Here is a 21,705-nt window from a genome sequence, read left to right as displayed (position 1 = left end):
TTCAATTTTATATTATAGAATAGTACCTACATTAACGAAATAAACCTTTATTGTGATCACGCCAATCTTTTCTTTATATTGTTTTTATCAGTTTTAATGTTAAGGTAAAAAAATATTAAATATGTAGGTATGTATTTATTATTCAAACCCACACAGTCTCAGCCCAGTCGCACATTGAAAATCGTCTCGACTGGAATATAGTCATAAAAATCATACATCAAAACTTCCAATACGCAATTTTGCAATATTATTCCGTGCGCATAGGCGAGGCTCTGCCGAAACAGTGATTACACGCGACTAGCTAAAATGAATAAGTAAGTACCACATTTTTGTAGTATAGCTGCACCTGCGGGCGAAATTTGTTGCATGCGAAAACAACTGGTTTTTCACACCAATAACATCAAATCTTTTAAGTTTAAGTTTAACATCAAATTACACATGTTTTGCGAATACTAACATAATCATATCAACTTATTCGATATGTTGCAGTCCAGGCGAGTTTAGATGTGCGATATGGTTAAGTTTTTTTTAAGATGAGTAGGTTATCATGTGTATTGTGAGACTTTTTATCGATACGTATGATTAAATTGCTTCAATCCGTCCATATTATTTGTGTAATAGTCCAAATAATTTTTGTTACATAGATAATATTATTTTAAAACAATTATTTTATTGATCAACGTAATAATTTTAAATTCCATGCTCACAGTGGCCAAGCGGCTTAAGCATCGGTCTATAACATCGTGGATTACAGATTCGAATCCTGGATCTCGCAAATACACAATTCTTATTGTTTTTCAATTTGTGTTTGAGTCAGAGTATGAACCTAATAGGTTGGACAAGTGGCTAACATCTATTTTTTGTAAAAACAAAAATGTTAATACGAACTTTTTCACGCCGAGGAAGCCCATATGATCTTATTAAGATCGGAAATGGTCAAAAAAAAAAATATTATATAATAATATAGTGTGGATATAATTTTTATTTCCATTTCAATGAAAAGCGCCTAAATAATATTAATATATTCATATCATTTACAATTTGAATGAACAAGTAATCAATTTATGTAAATTTTGAGTGATAATTAAATTCTACTACACAATACTACCTCAAATTAATTTAGGGAAGTATTTCAAAATGATGATTGTTTGCATAATTATTTACACATCAGCATACAGATTTTTCAATGTGAATTAACTATTGCAATAATTATTTTTTATACAAAAAGACACCTGTCAATGTTATATCAAATTTAATATAATAACCGATTGTGTTAACCTCTAAATGTACGATAGTAACCTTACACCTACCCTGAAAGCAGCAATGGGATAAGTCAAAATACTAGTTTCGAGACAATTGAACTTTGTTGTTTATATCATACAAATGAAACAGGACATTTAAAAAAAGGCAAGAGTAGGGAACTGCAAGTTTTAAAATAAAAATTCATTCATACTAAAAATATAAAGAATACAGTTTGCTGTTGAAAAGTAGCACCATGCAATGACGTGTTAAAAAGTCAATATAATTAATATATTCCGATAATTGAAATACATAAGTGTAATTTAACACGCGAATATAAAAATAATACAGAATTACTTTGACAAGATATAATATAATATATATAAATTGTGCCAATGACGACTATTTCTTTTACATTTTTTTTCATATAAATCTATTTTTAGATACCTAACTAATAATTTAAGTTTTAGCATGTTTTTGTCTAAGAAAAATTTAATACTTTTATATTTAAGTTTTTTACTATCCTATTTGAGTCGTTTTTTAAACTTTTTGTTTTTTGTTTGTTATATTTTTTATTGAGATCCTTGATTTAATCGGTAGGTGATAAAGTTTTTACCTACTGTATTGTATTAATTTGGTATTTAGAATTAACTATATTCGTTGTCAGTATGGATTGCAGTGCCGAAGACATTGAAAGAAGACATCCGGATAGCAAAAAATTACTCAAATGGAATAGTACAAAACTTAAATCCATTAGAATTTATATTTAAAGTTTGTAGAAATATGCGTTTTTACTATTCTCAATTACATTACATCCTCTACCCATAGCAAATTTTATATCTTTGCCTTATAGTGTTTGTGTCTTTGGTGTTACAACAAAGATAACTATCGACTTAAATCTAAATCTATTGTAATATAAATTCAAAATACGATAATTAATTAATATAAATTATTTGCATCATTCTATTAAAATATTAGTGGAATATCATAATATAATATTGTAATAATAAAACGCATATGCGTCCATTTATCTAAATTATGTGAACTGTAAGGATTTTAGAAATCTGAAGTTATAAATTTTGTTTTCGAAACTCAAGAGCGTGAGATAGTCAACATAACTTTTAGTTATTACAAACAAACACCACAATTTATTACTAGTGTACACCATCTTCCTATATAAAAATAATTACAAGATAAAAAGAACTTTTTATATACCACGTTTTTAAATTTTCTGTTGAATCATATAAACTTAAAAATTCTATGTATTAATAAAAAAATGTATTTACTTGATAGAAATACTGAATAAATATTATAGAATACAGAGTCATATAAAATTCCATAGTAAGGTACGTATATATTAATTATTTAGTTGCTAGGACTCCTTAGCAACCAATAATAGTGAGTACTCTTCTGCAACATCTTCTTGGCTACGCTTCTAGGCGCTGTTGTCGACAAAATGGGTGGAGCTTGTTAGTTTATTATGGAAAAATGGGAGGAGCATGTTAGTTCATAGTTTTAACACGTAGCCAAGAAGATGTTGCTGATGAGTAGTAAATATTACTTTTTACGATTTTTTTCCGAAACATACAAAACTGAATTAACTGAAAATGAATTCAATTCTGCTTAAATATGGCCAAAAGTATTAAAAAAATGCATTCTTGTCGTGTTCTGATATATTCTAAAAGTTTAAAATGTCTAGCTAATCGGGAAGTTAGTTAAAAATCTTGGAAAAACAAGAAAAAAATTGTACTGCACAAGAAAAAATCTGTACCGGACAAACAGGAATACGAGCTTATAAAAACGTGGCAATATAAGTATTTTTTTCTAAATTTATTATGTTAGAAAATAAAATTTAGTATAATAAACTTAATATTATATTTTTAATGACATAAGATTTACTTTTTATTCGGCAACCTCAATTAATAAAAAAATATTCCTAAAATTATACATTGTTTAATTACAAAAGTTTGCAAAGCTTTATAAGGATTATATTTTCATGTGAGTATATTATAAAATACTGTTAATATAACAATATAATTTTATCGATGAGCTTATAACTAATCAATTTGAAAGATAATATTGACAAGTATTATCTATTAAGAAGATGGCAATATTTTTTGTGTAACGATGAATGCTCGTCTCCTATGAGGAATTCAAAAAGCGGTCTTGCTGAACACATGTAATATCACCCGGGGATTTAAAGCACAATAAGTAGATGGCAACAACCTATAATTAATTATTGCGAGATATTTTAGAAATAAAGTAGTGAGAAAACGTATGTCTTCTTCTTTTTATTGCTCTTCTTGGTAGGATATTAATGGTGGATAGCTCATATTGATGTAATTTCTGGATACAAGTAAATTACACGTAAAAAATTTCACCGTGATACAGTTCCCCGTGAGCTTTCTTATCAGAAAGAGATGACCGTATACTATATATTCTCCAATTTTATTAGATGCAATGTGAATATTAATTTAAATTCCATAGCTGTTTTTGGCAAAATTCATGACTTCAAGAACGAAAACCTAACCTAACCTAACCTAACACATAATACAGTATATCGCCTATTTTCATAAGTAAATTTGTTTGCTGCTGGCTTCCTGCAAAGTGTAAACCAACAAGAACCGTGTTTTATTTTATGTCAGGATTATACTACCTAAAGAGGTTGTACCATCTTTAATATTATATGGCCATATATTTCCGTACGATACGGTACGTTTCAATACGGCAAACTGCATACGTACAAGTTTCCGGACACGGTAGTTTCTGGGCAGAAGATGTTATCGGACCACCCCTTTTTAAAGATTCTATTGAAATTGCGCTGATTGTGAGATGGCAACTATAACCGTGACATGATAAATTATCATACCTTTTTGCACGAATTAAATGGAATGGACATGGAAAATATCTGGTGTCAGTTGGATATCACCACTTATCATAAATGCGTGAAAAATACAGAAGTTATTGCAGTCCATGTTTCCTGGTCGTGTTATTTCCTGTTTTTCCGCCGTTAATTGACCTCTGAGATCATTGTGGTTGGATTTTTTTTCTAAAGATAAGTTTGCGGATAAGTCAGAAACGAATTTAGAACTCAGATATAATATCAGTTGCTTTATCGGTGAAATAGAGCCAGATTTATACGCAAAAGAATAATAATTTGTCAGAGAAGTCGACGTAAATATTTTATTAATTTTACATATTATTCACAAATCTCATGTATCAGTATAGCAATGGATAACAATAACACAAATATTATTATTACTTTACTTTTTATCCAATTATTATAAGAGCTAGTTTTATTGAAACACATTTACAATAGTAATACCTACCTATATTATAACAACTGACAATCGTATTGTTTTTAAACTTAACAAAACTTTTCGAATTATACAATATAAGTTTAAAGAAATTTAATGTTTTTATTCCATTCATAAAAACTTTAATGTTATTTTTTCTTCAAGCTTTTAGTTTTTTTTTCTTTTTTGAAAAAAATCATACATTAATATAGAAGAAACCTTTTATCGTTTTAAAATAATGTGCACTTACCAGCTTATAAAACACTTTAAAGCTTATTTTTTATAAGCTCCTTTCTAGATACAATAATTAATTAAAATGTATGCAAATTATACTTTTTAAAAGAGTGGATTTTAAAGTAAAATTTATGGGTAGACTGATTATAATTATAAACCAGGTACAAACGTTTTTTTAAGTTTTTATCAGTATCTACAGCGAGTACTTATTCTCCAATAGACAAAAAAAATGTAGGCTGTCTTGAATAGCCTGTTTTCTAGAATTAAAGATATAATAGGCATAATTCAGTTTTCATGTTATTATTATAAAAATAAGTACATTACTTATTGTATTTTCTTACTCAATATTTGAAGCAATGTTAATCAATTCAAAGAATATGTATATTTTTTTCTATCTTTCGCCCTCTTCATTATTTTAGAGAAAATAATAAAAACCTATTTTTTCATTCAATTTACAATCCGACGTGAATTGCGTCCACATTCAAAAGAGGTTTCTTAAAATTGAATATAAATAATTTTGAAAACACTTCTGAAAACACATATTATAACCAATAAAAAACATCTTTTTTTGAAAAAAGTAAGACACCCAGCAGGAATAGAACCTGCATCTCATGGGTTTTGCGCCCATGCACATATACCAATATGCTATAGGCGCCATAATTAATTGCGACAAATTTTAACTAATGGCTCTTAATACTATCTGAAGCGCTTTCGGAAATGAATTACTATTGTCGAGCAGCTTTTGTATTTTAAATCAAAGTAGGTATTACTTTAATTACACGTCACGGATCACTCTAAAATTTATTGTTGTAACTTATTTGAACTTGCTAATAATTTTAAATTAACTTTTTTTTTATTCAACGAATAATTCACAAGATTTAAGAATGAAACATTCTAATTATTGAACTTACATAATTTTGAAAACACACAGAAAATATGTTATAACCAATAAAAAAAATCTTTTTCATATGTTTTATACAACAAATAAATGTTAGATACTCGCTTAACATAATAATATTGGGTTCATGCTCTGTGTCCAAATAAATACGAATTGAAATACGACAGTCAAATTAGTCAGATGAGGGATTCGAACCTGCTTTATAAATGCGAAATAATTATAGCAAAATATAAATCAATAATAGAAATAGTATATTATTATAACTATAAATGGTTCAATTTTTGTTTTTACGGTGCTTGATCTTAGTTCATAGTCCAAAAATAATTTAAAAAAAACACCAACATATAAAAATTACGTAATATAGTTAATAAATTTGATTATATCCACATGACAAACTATAAAAGAAAAGAGTAATGTAAGTCAGTTATTGGCATCATGGGGCTTTTGGATTTGGTCGCCACAGAGGCGAATTTTCTTGTATCTAAAATAATTATATGGTTTACCATCTTATTACAATAAATAATTGTTAAGTATTTCTCAAAGATTTTATATCCCATGCGAATTGTTAAGATGTGTGTATAGTAAGCTCAGCCAAAGAACATTTCAGTGCATGGCGATAACATTATTGTATGATAGATCTCAAGATATTGTCAGGCCTTAAAAACTGCAGATTGTAAGTACCGTCACCTATCTGTACCACTCAGTTAAGAATGGGTTAAGTACGGGTAGATTGGATAGTTGGTACAGCAAAAAAATACTACTAACACTATATGACATACATTACTATTATTTGGTTACCGAAATACTTTCGTTCTTCAAACAAATCCAACAAGCAATCACGTCTCTTTAGTAAAATTTTCATTAGCCGCGGTATCGTGAAAATCTAACTTCCAAATTCCTTTTCAGCGGTCAACTAATAATTATAGTACAGTATTTGTTTATTTATTTCTACGATTAGATATCAAAATTTTCATAAAAAAAAGCTCTGGGTGTAAATTATAAAACAATAATTACAATTTAATGATCGTAGAATCTAACTTTTTATTTCAAACTACAACTTTTAAGTTTGACAAATAATAATGACATGGGAAAGTTCTTATAACATTCACATAATGTACTTACATCAAATCTAATACAAGTTTTAGAGCGTACTTGGTGGATATTTCTTACAAATTAATCTAAAATACGAAAAAAATACTTCAGCTTTTGCACCCATATTTTTATGTATTACTTTAGAAAAAAGTCTTCTTCAACATTATTAGAAAAATATTCATTTTAACCAAACTTTTAAAAATACCACAATATTTGTCGATATTATTTCTTCACCAGGGTTGACTGCTAGATTAAAGCCTCCATTATTTTCTTCTACTCTTCTTAATCTTTATTTATTTGTTGCCACGTGCATCAATACTCCAATGAATATTATGTGTTTGTCGATCAGCATTATTTGCATATATTAAAAAATATGTATGTTTTTGTAAAGTTTCAGGAAAAACCAAAAAAGCGTTAAGAAAATAATTGTTTCGTCAAATAAAAAGTTAACAAATTATTAGTAAGTATATGCAAAGTACACGTGAACACTGAAATTTGGAGAGAACCTAACGTTATATAATATATTGGAATAAATATAGTCTATTGATAATTCATTGATTCAAAATTTCAAAAAAATTTTCGCCAATATTAACTGAATTTTAAATAATAACGGTTACTTTTTTTTAGGAAATTTTATCATTGTAATAAATTAGGGCATCAAAATGTGATGGTTATGGGTTCAAATCTTAATCAATTGGTGTTTTACGAAAAATGATGGAAAGAGGTGTAATTAAAAAAAATAACCCAGTGATCGTGGGATTAAAACTTTTGTTATTTTACCCTGTCACATTTACTTTGGGGCATAAAGCAAACAATGTCACACCATTTCCCTCAGTCCATCGCCACGTCTTGCGTTTCATGTGAGGCAGCGCATAGGTTGCTTTTATAGTACCGCTGCAGGGTGAGGGAGGGTCGGCCACGGCGACGAAACCCTCGAGGTTGTACAACGAGGGTACAGAATGTCACATTCTCTGGTGACCACTTGAGGCTTCTCAATGTGATTACTTCAATCACTGAGAGCTGCCGTATCCGCTCATAAACTCAACTAAACGCGGTCGTACCAATGTAGCCCTAAGATTTGGCGGATACATTGATTTCATAGCCGAGACTTTTGAAGCTTGATAAGATACCCTGTCTCATAACCATACAGAAGCACATCTACATTAGAGAAAATATATTAGAAATGCAAAATGAAAGGGAAATTTTGATACACACGTGAAAATGTCAAATGTATTAAAATATACCGAAATTGAGAGTAGCGTGTGTATTTTTGGATGTAGGAATCAGGTACTTCTATCCAATGTCAGAGATAAGCTTCGTATAGCCTTTAGTACGCAGCGAGGATATTAATTAAATACACATATCATGTTGCCTAATTATTTTGCTCATAATATTACATAAATATTATTTGAAGATATGCCTTAACCTATCATCATTTGATATCATATAACGTAATTGGTTTAATTATTAATTGTGGTACATATATCTTATTAAACTATGTATACCATAAATAACAATATGGTATTATTTTAAACAAGTAAATAATTTTAATAATAATAACAGAAAATAACACATAAAGAATAATTTTAAATTATTAATATTACTTATGCTAATAATAATTATTCAATAATATTTTTTTATTGTTCTTATGATTTTTTTCTCTATTTTATGTTCTTCTTACTTTTGGTCTTGTTAAGCTCTACTTTATTTTAATATATTTTGTTAAATCAATTTTAATACAAACTTATAATCAATGTAACTATAACAAAATAAAAAGTTATGAAATGTAATTTCCGAATAGGTATATAATAGGCATGGTTACATAGGCCTAGTATTAATAATAAGTACCCATTGCTGACACGTGATAACAGGCTAAATACTAATTTAATGCGAGTAGCAATTACTTTTTATACACTTTTTTCTGACTTATAAAGCCGCGTTGATACGGATCCAAGTCTACTTGGATAGGAATAATTAGTATGAAGATCTCTCATCCAAGTGACAGCTCCATACTATTTATTCCTATCCAAGTTAACTTGGATGAGTAGGACGCGGTCCAAGTAGCTTGGATACTATTTATTCCTATCCACGCTACTTGGACCGCGTCCTACTCATCCAAGTAAACTTGGATAGGAATAAATAGTATGGAGCTGTCACTTGGATAGGAATAAATAGTATGAAGCTGTCACTCGGATGAGACATCTTCATACTAATCATTCCTATCCAAGTGTACTTGGATCGTACTTGGACCGTGTCAACGCGGCTTAAGTGGTGTAAATGAGAACTCTGCCATTATTGGTAATATTAATTGACCTATGTAATATTTCTTATAAATTTCTCAGAAATAGGGAGCATCAGTTTTTTGTTCTCGCAAGTTGCAGAACTAACCTGCCATTAATTTTGCTAATTGGTAGGACAATAACTCTGTTCAACCAAATCGCTTTGAATGTTGATTATTCCATCTAAATTGTTTTAAAAATTCTAAAGATAGAGTGTATTTAGCTCATTTAGCGTACTTCCATGTTTCGATTTTACTGTTATACTAATATCGATTCTATTTCTTTGTTTTTGATGTCATGTTTGTAAATGTCTTGAATTTGTATTTTTTTTTTTAGAATTATTAATAACCATGTCCTTGCTTTTTTGTATAAGGTGGTTGTTAGTAATTTTGAACAATTACAAACACCCAGGCTTTGAGAAAAACACATAAATGTTTTTGTCATGACCGGGAATTGAACTCAGGAACTCTCGGGTGGAAGGCAAGCGCCTTACGCACTGCACCACTAGAGCCGCCTAGAATTTGTAAATTGTAAAGTTCACTATATGTCAATAAATAAACTTGAATTTCTATTTTTAATGGGTAGCAATCAGCACCTGTAAACAAGACTTAGGTAATTCTTAGAATTTTTAAATTATGAATTTTCACAAAGTATAAAAAATTGTTGAAAATGACAAAAAATACAGATGTTTTGGTCATTTTTTTTATCAAACACACCGTTTATTCTTTTTAAATACTTCAGTATATAAAAATATTGATTTATTTTCATTTTCTAAGAAACGAATGTGTATCACATTTTCAATTATATTTTCAAATTATTTACGTAATATCTACCGAATAAATATGTTAATAAAATAACAAAAGATCACGTACCTAGGCTTATCCAAGAAATGAAAAAATAGATCATACGTAATTTTGAAAACACTTCTGAGAAAATATATTATAACTAATAGAAAAAATCTTTTTGAAAAAAGTAACACAGTTCTGCTGGGTGTATAAATATATTCTCCCAGAAGCGTTTTCAAAATTATGTATGTTCAGTTATTAGAATGTTACATGCTTAAATCTTGTGAATTATTCGTTGAAAAAAAAAATAGTTGCTTAAAAAAGAAAAAATAGATATTGTCTAGAAATTGTTTTATAATATGCACAGTATTGTTACTGTCTCTAAAATCCTTAACGATAAGTGCTTTTGCTATTCTGTCAAGTTTTTTATGTGTTACATTTTTTCTACGTAAAAATTGTACGTTTTTATGCACTTATATTATTATATTTATTTATATTTTGGTCATTAATTAATACAGATGATAAATTATATATACCAACTAGAGCTATAAGATTTTTATACCTGCTAAAAAAAAAATAAGTGGACATGTTTTTTTTAAATTTCCACATCATTTAAAAACATATCATTATAAACTTCCATAATATGGAGGAGGTATGTTTTATATTTTATACTACCTATATTAGTAAAAATAAATTTAACATTTAAATCTAGATTTTTTGACTTCTGATTGATGATCGCAATTTAAATAATAATATCGATACACAACTGTTATAATTTGAAATAGGGATAGAATTAATGTTTTATTGAGGAGTATATTATTTTAGATTAAAAAATAGACTTATAATAATATAGGTACCTATGCAAAATGATCGTAAAATCATACACAGTATAGTATAGATTCATCATGAGTATGTTGTATTAATATTTTTCTTCTTCTTGGTCATCCCCTCATGGCTGAGGATCGCGACCACTTTTTAATTTTACCATCTTTTGAGCGACTGAGACTTCCCATCCTTCTCGATCTTCCGCTTCTCTTAGGGCCGCACGTAGATGCTCTCCTTCTGTTTTTTCTTCCCTGGAGGCCACCCAAAACCACCAGTATCTCCAGGTTGCCGGAAAAAATGTCCAAAAAACTGCAGAATGCGTCTCAGACATATTGTCGAGAGCCGTTCCTTTATCTGCAGTCTCTGGATGATTAGCTGGTTTTTCCTGTGTTCTGTTCAACAAATTCGAAGCATTCGGCGCGAACACCACATCTCAAAGGCATCAATTGCCTTCCACTACCTTGCCTTTATCTTTCTATAAACTTTATGATTATTTCTTTATTTATCATGGAAGAGTCTTTAAATTCAATATCAGATTGACAAAATTTTACTGTATGACGGCTCGTTTCTGTAATCTAAATCAAAGATTTTTTCTATCCGGTATAATATATTTTCTCAGAAGTGTTTTTCAAAATTATATATGTTCAATAATTAGAATCGTAATTCTTAAATCATGTGAATTATTCGTTGAATAAAAGAAATAGTTAATTAAAAATTATTAGCAAGTTCAAGTAAGTTACATCATAAAAATATTGGATAAGGCCATGATGTCGGTTAGTAGTAGGCACTTACTTTGATTTAATAAACAAAAATCGATTGATTTCGAAGAGCGCTGATGAGCAGGTATTAAAAAGGCCAATAGTTAAAATTTGTCGCAATTAGTACGTCGCCTTGTAGCATAAAGGATAAATGCGCGGATGGGGCGTAAACCCAGGAGATGCAGATATCGATTCCCTGCCGCGGTGGCTTACTTTTTTCAAAAAAGATTTTTTTTATTGGTTATCATATATTTTCTTAGAAGTGTTTTTCAAAATTATGTATATACATTGAATATAGTTTTACCGTATGTAACCGTTGCGATGATAGATAATTTATAATGACACGAGTATATTTTCTTTGTTATATACATTCTTTGTTTTAGCTATGTATTCTGAGGATGAGTTCATAGCTTAATTTTGTGTAAATGGCTTCATATTAAAGAATTAACAAAAAAAAAATGTTTCCATACCTTTGTTGAGCTATATAAAATGATTTAACATGAAATAAAATGTGATGATTACTGTTTCACAAACAAACGTAGATTAAATAATGAGACAAAATTTTATGATGATTAATGATTACATCATAATCCGTCAGCAAAGTTTAATTTCATAATAAATTAATTTGAATGTGATTTTTAATTTTTTTTTTGTTTTTTTTTGTCAATGTGGCATGAAAAGAGTTGGGAGTCAGTGTAATTGACTAAAATTTTGGTACCAATTTAGTGGAACTACGTCCCAATATCTTTCGAAGTGGCAAGATGTGACAAAGTGACAAGTGACAAAAACAAAGCACTTTGTAAAGTTACAAAAAGTAAGTAAAAAACCGAAGAAGAAACCGTGTAGGTATATATCTCATTTATTTTAAAAAAAAATCAAATCGAATAAGTATTTTTTTTCATTTTGTACATCTGTCTGTATTTCACGCCGACAAAATCATCGTGCCCGGAAACTTGTACGAATGCAGTTCACCGTATCACACTTCACCGTGAAATGTTGTATTGGAAACATATGGCCATATATTACAGACCGTCCAACTTCTTTATGTCATAGAGGTACTGACATAAAATTTATGTCTAAACAAAACACGGTTCTTGTTGGTTTACATTTTCCAGGAAGCAAGCAGTAAACAAATTTTGAAAATAGCCAATATACTGGATTATTTGATAGGTTAGGTGAGGTTTTCGTTCTTGATTTCATGATGTTTGCAATTTAAAAAGAATTTAAATCAACTATGAAAATCAAATAAATGTTCATAATGAATCTAATAAAATTGGAGACCGTATAGGATACGGTCATCTCTTTTTAAAAATAAAGCTCGCGGCAAACTGTGTTATAATGAAATGTTTTACGTACAATTTACATGAAACTCGAAGTCACTAGCTAACGCTAATTTTATAATATGTGAATAGTCTAATTAGATTTGACATAATTTTTAAAATTGTATGATCAGGTTTTATTTAGGTATATTGTCCCTGATTTTTGCAATCAACTTTGAAAGCTCATATCAGTCTTCTTGTTAAAAAAAGGTTCTTTTCTCCTTGTACTCTCGTAAAATTTTGTATATTTTAAGTATTCCGCGACCTTTTATTTCTCTCCTTATCTTGTTACTTCTCAATATTGTAATCGAATATTAATTGCAGAATCTCGTATTTCTTGTAACGGAATTAAGTGCTCGAAATACACAATTTTATCCTACTTGATTTTGATGGGTGGATACTTAAGCTATAAAATATTAATTCACAGTTTGTGACTTTCTCGATTGGGGATACTTAAAAGAGACAAAAATATCTTTTAGTGTTATTTAGGAAAACTAAAATTAAAAAAATAAAATAAAATTCGTTTTTATTATTATTGGATATTGATAACAATGTGTAGTCACCGCATTATTAAAATACTAACAATAACATTTACCTAACAAAAAGTAACAAATTTACCAATAAAACGTGGAATATTTTATTTAGGGTCGGTCGTTTCTTGAATACGAAGTTATTTTTTGTTATTGTTAATCCTTATTGAAAGACCATCGTAATTAAAGAAACAATACAAATAATGTTTTATTATTACATTTTTTACGTTTTATTATTGTAAACTTAGGAATACAGGTATTTTCAGCTATAACTTTTTTGTATTAATAATTAATGGGACTCTTCTAGATATAAAAAAGTACATCTAGTTGTAAATCGACGTTATTAATCATTAATTACATTATCCCTTCCTACATAAAAGATTTATGATTTTAAGATTACTTTTATTGTAAATACGTATTTTTAAAAGGCTTATAAAATATAATATCATACTTTATATTTTTTCTACTTACTAAAAATCCTGAAAAAATAGAATATTATTCACTACGGTGATCTTATCCATTATTGATCAGTGTATTTACTTTGACATTGACTTTTTTTGACATTTTTTTTATCGAGGATTAGAAACATTGATTTTAAGGGGGACATGGAAAATCGCGACAATATATTGTAATATTTTTTAACCAAAGATGTTGCACAAAAAATCTTATAGCTAATAGTAAAGCTGGTAATTATGTTGCTAAAACGCATGATTTAATTATCTTTCTTCTTTCGACCATGTCCGATCCTAATAGGATCATATGGGCCTCCACAGAGTGGAGGTTTTGTATTAACAGATTATATTTTTACAAGAAATGAATGTCAGCCACTTGTTCAACCTATTAGGTCCATACTCTGACTCGTTCACAAATTGAAAAACAATATGTATACTTATAGTCCGGCGCTTAAGCCACGCGGCCATCGGCAGCTCTTTCGATCAGTCTTATATAATTTTATATGTATAAAACTTCATATTATCATACTTTGAGATTTACTTTTCTTTTATGGTGTTAACTGTCAAATTAATGATAGAAATGTATTGTAATTGTGAGAATCATGGTGTGGTGGATGAGGAAGTCGAGATTTGGTGGTTGCTTGGATGTATGGAGGAGCAAGTTTTATTTGCAGTGTGAGCAGTCGGTACAAGAGTAGGTATGTTACAATACTTATGACACTGTTCCGAGGTCCGAATCTCGGTAGAATGAGATGTTGTGTGGAGCGATACGGAAACTGAGATACTTAAAGACCGGGAACTTATATTCGAGTGACATCTCCAATATAATACTTATAATACTTATATACTAATATAATACTTATAATAAAATTATTTAGGAAATAATTATTAATATGATTGAGTCAGCTGCTATAATTATGGACTATGTGGAAAATGGATATCGTGGAAATAATAACTGCAGTAAGCTATTTACTGAGTTTTCCATAATCGGATACTACGGGAAACGGATATTTAATATCGCCGATGAATATGTTGACGTGGATTGAGTTGTTTATAAAAAAAATATTTAGTGCTAGTTCCGCTTATTATCATATTCGTTGGGACTCGTTTTGCCCGTTTTAAATGGACATTGTTAACTGGTAAATAATATTTTCCCACGATAGCCGAGTGGTATGCATCGGCTTATAATGTCATGGGTCCCAGGTTCGAATCATGAGTCAAATACACATATTTTTTTTGCAATTTATGTTTTGAGTCTGAGTTAACTAGTTAACCTGATAGATTGAGCAAGTATCTAACATCCTTTTCTCGTAAAAAAACAAAAATCCGTTAATACAAACCTCCACTCTATAGAGGCCCATATGATCATATTAGAATTGCTCAGAAGGAAAGACGTAATATACAATAATACAGATTTATACTAAAAACTTTCAATATGCAAATTTATTAATTGTTGACAATAATGAATAATAATTATATAAAATTCTAATAAATTCTCTATTTGAAAATAAGTCAAATAAATTTACCCAGCGTATGTATCAGAAAAACATATAAAAATATATTGTGTATTATTATATATTATAATATTTACCAATTGACAATGTCCCTTTGAAGCGGATGGAACCGGACGTGGCTAATATTAAAATAAGTGGATCTAGTACTGTATATAATGCTTTATTTAAATTATTATTTTTTTTACTACGTATAAAGGTATCATTTAAAGGTCTTACATTCGTATTATTATTTAGAAGCTTAAAAAGATTATCATACTATGGGAAATTATTATTCAAATAAAATTGAAAATTACTGTACATTAATCAGTAACCAAAGCGAAAGAATGAATTTGTATTTTATCAACAAACAATGTATCGTTTTATCACAGGTAACTCTCATTAAGTGCAGTACTTTATTATTATACTTAAAGTGTATTACATTTGGCACGACGGTATTTAGTGCTACTAACACAGAGCATATTAAGTTATATAATTTTATTATTTATCTAACTAGTCAACCACATTAAAAAAAATTCTCGAATTGATATCATTATTATAACATTGTTATTAATATAAAAGGTGCATTACTGCCCTAAAAAATGAATTTACCTAACTCACATATTTGTTAAAATATAATTAACGAAAGGAAGTTGTTTGCTATCTACAGAATTATAAATTATATTAGGTACTGCTTACCAAATATATAACACACGTTTTTAAGGCTTTATTAACAATATTTGTGTAATTAATTTTTAGCAATTTTATTCTATGTAAGGAGTGCAATACCTGTATTTTAAAACCGGTATTCCAGTATTTTTCGATACCAAAATACCGGTTTTAAAAATCGGCAATTTCGATATATTCGGTATTGAAAGTGGAAATAAAATATACTAATTAATATTAAAGGTTTAAGAGGACTTTTTGACGGGTTACGTCATTCTAATATTTTGATAACCTCAGCAATAGTTTCGAATATTTCACGATAGAATAATAATTATTATAATGGACTTGCCTGTGCTTAACTTTTTGATGTTTATCTACTAATGAGTAGCTAATACAATAATGAAAAAATATAATATTGTTGAAACAGTGAGCAACATTGTGGTTTTTTTTTTTTTTTTTTTATGGAATTATTAATAACCATATCCTTGCTTTTTCGTACAAGGTGGTTGTTAGTAATTTTGAACAATCACAAACACCCAGGCTTTGAGAAAAACACATAAATGTTTTTGTCATGACCGGGAATCGAACCCAGGAACTCTCGGGTGGAAGGCGAGCGCCTTACCCACTGCACCACGAGAGTGGTTGGTTATACTTCTTACGAGATAAAAGTAAAGAAATTGCTGAAAAGTGTTAAAAGTCCAAAAAAATATGTAGAATTTCCAGTGGGGCACATACACATCTTAGAACACTAATTCATAATATAAATTTATTGAAAGATCATTCGAAGAAGAAAGTACCAATAGTTCTACTACTATGTAGTTATAAAAATCAGTTACTCTACCGTATTTTACCTTTACATTTCATAGTTTCGGTCTTTTTGTGTACTCATTGTACTCATTGTCAACCTGTTCTCTTTCTGTCCAAAAAGCCAACTGTGCACTATAAAAGGAAACTACACGTCAGTTTAAAACGCGGAAATTCAAATTTTCTCTTTCTACGACTCCCGTGGTAGGCCATGAGTAATGTAATCAAGTGATACAGGTCACGCGGGTTTACTAATGATTAATTTGAAAATGACTTTCACATAACCTCATTTGATATGACTAGAGTAATAAGTTACCTTTGTATTAGTTTAATATATTTGCATTAAACTTATTTTATCGGAATTTCTTCATTTTCGACCAATGTTAAGAGCCCTTTCTATTAATATAATATTACAAAGTATACTCCATTGGATTAGTTGCGCGCCGTTTATTTGTTACTTTGTTAGGCAACACAAAAGTTATATCAATTTCACGATAGATAACCGTGCAAATTAAAATTGTGAAAAACGGAAACAAATAGTGATATACAAATACTTTAACTATGTGTGTTCGAAACCCCCGTGGAATTACTTTTTGAATTTGTCAACGTTTTGCCTCATGTTTGCCGCTGTTTTGCAAAACTTTCAATGCTTTTACTTGTTTAGTGTTCACGACTGAATTTAAATTTGCATACATAGCATCTGAAACATATACCATATTACAATTAGTATTGTGCCGATTAGGCGATACCAACACTAGTCACTAGAGTAGACGATGCCATTTGGATACCAGGTAAAACTGGACGATGGAACAATAATTAATGAGCGCTAAACAGATGAATAAAATAATGTTGGTATACATAAACGTCATCATCATCATCAGGGGCGCGACAACCCGGTGTGGGTCCTGGCCTCCTCCAACAGCTCCCTCCACCTATCCCTATCCAGTGTGGCCGCTTTCCAATTTGGTACCCCCAGAATACGGCAGTCACTGGCAGCTCCATTCAACCAACGAATCTTTGGCCTCCCTCTTCTTCTACATCCTATTGGATTGCTGGACATCACTCTCTTTGCCGGTTCATTGTCATTCATACGATGCATATGACCCAGCCATCGCAGTATCCCAATCTTAATTGATTGAACTGCGCTGCAATCTTCATACAGCCAGTAGAGCTCAGCATTATATCTTCTCCTCCAATTGGTGCCATCCCTGATCGGTCCATATATACGGCGGAGAGACATAAACGTACGATACAATTATATAGCAATAAATACGCAAGAAATTGAGTTTTGTGGTCATCCTAATGATTCAGATTAATGACATTTAATTTTTCTTAAAGTAAGCTGCAGTGATATTGTGCAATAATAATGATTACAAAATAGTCTATATTTAGCAAAATTCGTAATGTGTTTCAGCAAACGTTTGATTGACACAATACAATGCACACATTAACAATATTGTGCAATATATGACATTAATTAACAATATTTTGCAAAATTATCGATTATATTGCGTAATTTGTGGAATATCGACCAAATTTGTATATTATTATAGCATAATATGATTGCAATTTGGTAAGATTGGAATGATAAATCAAACCATTGACATAGTTTTTCCCAGGGCTTCAAACCGTTATTTTTTTTCAATTCGGTTTTCGTTCCGGTTTGAGTAAAAAAATATATCAGTTCGGTTTCGGTTTTCGTTCCAAAAAAATAACGGTTTTTCCAGTTTTCGTTTTTTGTGCGGCTCCGAGTGATTAACTTTTAAATGTTTCCAAGATCCAAAACGTAAGACGTATTGCGTCTACGACAACTGAATAATGACCGAAGTGTAAAGTAAGATCATGTTAACGCGCGTATTTGAACATGCACCAAACTGAAAAAAACCGATATTTTTCGGTTCGATTCCGGTTTTTTTTACGACAAAAATAACTTCTTTTATTTTGTTAACTGTCAATTCATGGTGGAACTGCATTGTATTGTTGTTTTTATTTAATAAAACGCAATTTTTTATAGTACTTATTCAACTTTTATTTAATATATTAGGATCGGTTTCATCCGCCTCAGTGGGACATTTCAATGTATTCAGTTGAAAATGTCCCACTGAGGTGGACGAAACCGGTCCTAATATATTAAATAAAAGTGGAATAAGTACTATAAAAAAATTGCGTTTTATTAAATAAAAACAACAAGACAAAAATAACGGTTTTTCCGGTTTTCGGTTCAGTTCCAGTTCGAAGCCCTGGTTTTTCCAACTATTATATTTCTTTGTCTACTTGCTGGTTGAAGTCGTGAAGCACATGTAACTGTTTCTTTCTGCATTTCATTGTTTTGTTCAGCGCCGAGATGTCCGTCGTCCAGTTGTCTTATACATATAGCTATTTTAAGATATTCTTCTCATGGTACTGTATTGTATAAAATGTTGGAAATTATATTCCAGTGCATCTCCTTATTCTTAATCAATCCATTTGATATTACGCCACTTACAGAGATTATACAGTCAAGAGAATCTTTTCTATCTAGTTTTTAATCTAGTGTGAGTTGGTATATTTTGGTGATTTTTTTTATAATAAATAAATGTGACCAAAGTATGCAGGATATATGTGTTTAGTAGTACCTAGCTAAAATTACTAAAAGCTTGAGCTTCTTTTTTCTGTCACTAGATTGATGACACATTTTAATCATTTTTTTTAGTGCTCTCGAGCTCCGAGCTCAAACCATCAAAGCGAGTCCACCAGAAAGTTTTGGAGCACAGACCCGCATCAGTCTTCGATTCTTCAACAGCAACAAACGTTACAGTCCAGCTGGGCACCCATGCTTACCTGCCCTGCAAAATTTCACCGTCCTATGTAAGTATTAAAAGAGAATGAATAATTTATTATCCCTTTTGTGCTGGTTAGAAAGCATTGTTATCAGACTAATAAGAGAAGAAAATGGTACAGAAATACTGATTATAATTTGCGTTTTGAAAAAATGCGAGAAAAAATATTAATAAAATTTCTCTTTGGCTATCTCATATTTCTTAATAACTGTTGAATAATATTATGTAATATGTACCTACAAAATATATGCAAAGATAGATATTTTACAACTGTAGAGAATCCATATATTGCTATGCAGTATCTTAAATAATATGATCTTGCTTATTCTGATATCGTAATATAAATTCATTTTTTTTTAATTAACTATTTTTTTTATTCAACGAATATTTCAATAGATTTAAATTTATGTATTTAATATAAAATTATGTTTTCAAAATTATGTAAGTATGTTCAACTTGTGAATTATTCGTTGAATACAAAAAAATAGTTAATTAAAAATTATTAACAAGTTTAAGTAAGTTACAACACAGAATATCATGGAGTAATCCATGGCGTCGGTTAGTAATCAAAGTAATACCTACTTTTATTTAAAGTAGAAAAGCCGATAGCCAATGAAGTAAAATTTTGAAAATCGCTTCAGTCAGTATTATAAGAGCGATTAGTTAAAATTAGATAGTTATTAGGGGAAGACAATATGTCAATACTACAAAGAATGGCAGAGTTCTCATTTTCATTGGGTATAAGTCGGAAAAAATACGTGGCCAAATATAAATATCGTCTAGAGTTAAAACTATAGTATGTAAGCATACCTAAGAGGAATCCAGTTGGATAAAGCCACGGATAGTATCCATACAACCTCAAGTAAAGGAGTCTCAAAAATTTCTTTTGAACTCGCTCCACCATCTAACCTACAAAAATGTGGGGAATGGGACGACTGGCCTCCGGACAATTGGACGCCGCACTGTCGTAGACACGTGTAAACGAGGTATTTTAATCAGTTTCTATCTACTACTTAGTAGTTTGAATTCATTTTACTCTTAACATAATGTATTCTTTATCGCGGATTGAGAATTACCATGCCTAAGGCTTAAAAAACTCTTTTTTCGTTGGAACTTAAACATATGCACGATTAAATCATTGTTTACGTCTGCATATTTACATTCTTACCAACTATTAAATCATAATATAATCATTGAAGTATAAATAATAATATTGAATATTTTTTTAAAGTACCTATAAGTACCTAACGTCTATTTATTTTCGAATTCCGTGGCGTCCAGTTGTCCGGTGCCAAATTGTCCTAGACCCCAAATGTGATATAACAACCGACCGAATATTACCAACAAATCGAAATGTTTGACGTTTTATTGGGATGATTTGGATCTCGTGAGGAAATCATAATATAGCAATACCCTTCAGTAGGTAATTTATGAATAAGTTGCCTCTCAATAGGTTGCGCCGTGTTTTTTTTTATTATTTCAAATACCGTCATTAATTTAAGTTTTTGTATTAGTAAAGTGAAATAGATTGTCGACAATTTATAAGTGATAATCTGTTAAAAATAGGAAAAAAATCACTTAGGACAGATCCGTTAATTAACCATTTTCAGTAATTCGAAAAAATTACCCATGCGTCTTTTTAAATATCTTATATATTATATTTACTATATTACTAATTAAATGTTTTATTTCAGATGAAACAACTCGGAAACAAATCTGTATCTTGGATAAGACAACACGATGCCCACATCCTGACAGTGGACCGCTATACCTTCATAGCGGATGAAAGGTTTCAGGCTTTTTTTGTCGAAGGAACCGACACCTGGACACTTCAGGTAAAACATCATGATCTAACTTTAATACCAAAATAAAACGATCGTTACATTAGAATCATGAAACTTTACGACATCACCGTATGATAAGCTTCATGAACAGATGTTTGCGATGAATACTGGGTTTGCATGACATTGTCAGAAATGACCTACATTGTATACCTCTAGCTGCTTTCGCCCAGGGGTTCACAAACTTTTTCGTCAAAGGGACAATTTTGAAATCAAAAATATTTGGCGGGCCGCCATTCCATTTATAAATATTTTCTGTTTTTAAAAAACATAGACAAAAAAAAATATTTCATTGTGTAAACTTTTATTTTTCACTAAATATTCATTATTATCACTCTTATTATGTAATTTACCAAAAAATAATATTTAAATTTTTCA

General features: G+C 29.9%; 1 protein-coding gene across 1 annotated transcript in view; it reads left to right on the top strand.

Moving 5' to 3' along the window:
- LOC147072868 (neurotrimin-like) overlaps positions 1 to 21,705 on the top strand; it is a 52,581-nt gene that overhangs the window by 6,216 nt on the left and 24,660 nt on the right. Inside the window, exons 3-4 of the mRNA XM_085945903.1 lie at positions 19,360 to 19,514; positions 21,181 to 21,321. Coding sequence (XP_085802029.1) covers positions 19,360 to 19,514; positions 21,181 to 21,321 — 296 coding nt within the window. The remainder of the gene's footprint in view (positions 1 to 19,359; positions 19,515 to 21,180; positions 21,322 to 21,705) is intronic.

The sequence above is a fragment of the Rhyacophila brunnea genome, unplaced genomic scaffold (assembly GCF_057557595.1).
Source record: "Rhyacophila brunnea isolate RB1 unplaced genomic scaffold, BYU_Rbru_1.0 scaffold_19, whole genome shotgun sequence".
Taxonomy (NCBI): domain Eukaryota; kingdom Metazoa; phylum Arthropoda; class Insecta; order Trichoptera; family Rhyacophilidae; genus Rhyacophila; species Rhyacophila brunnea.
The sequence above is the reverse complement of the archived record's forward strand: the minus strand, read 5'-3'. Positions and strand labels throughout refer to the sequence as shown.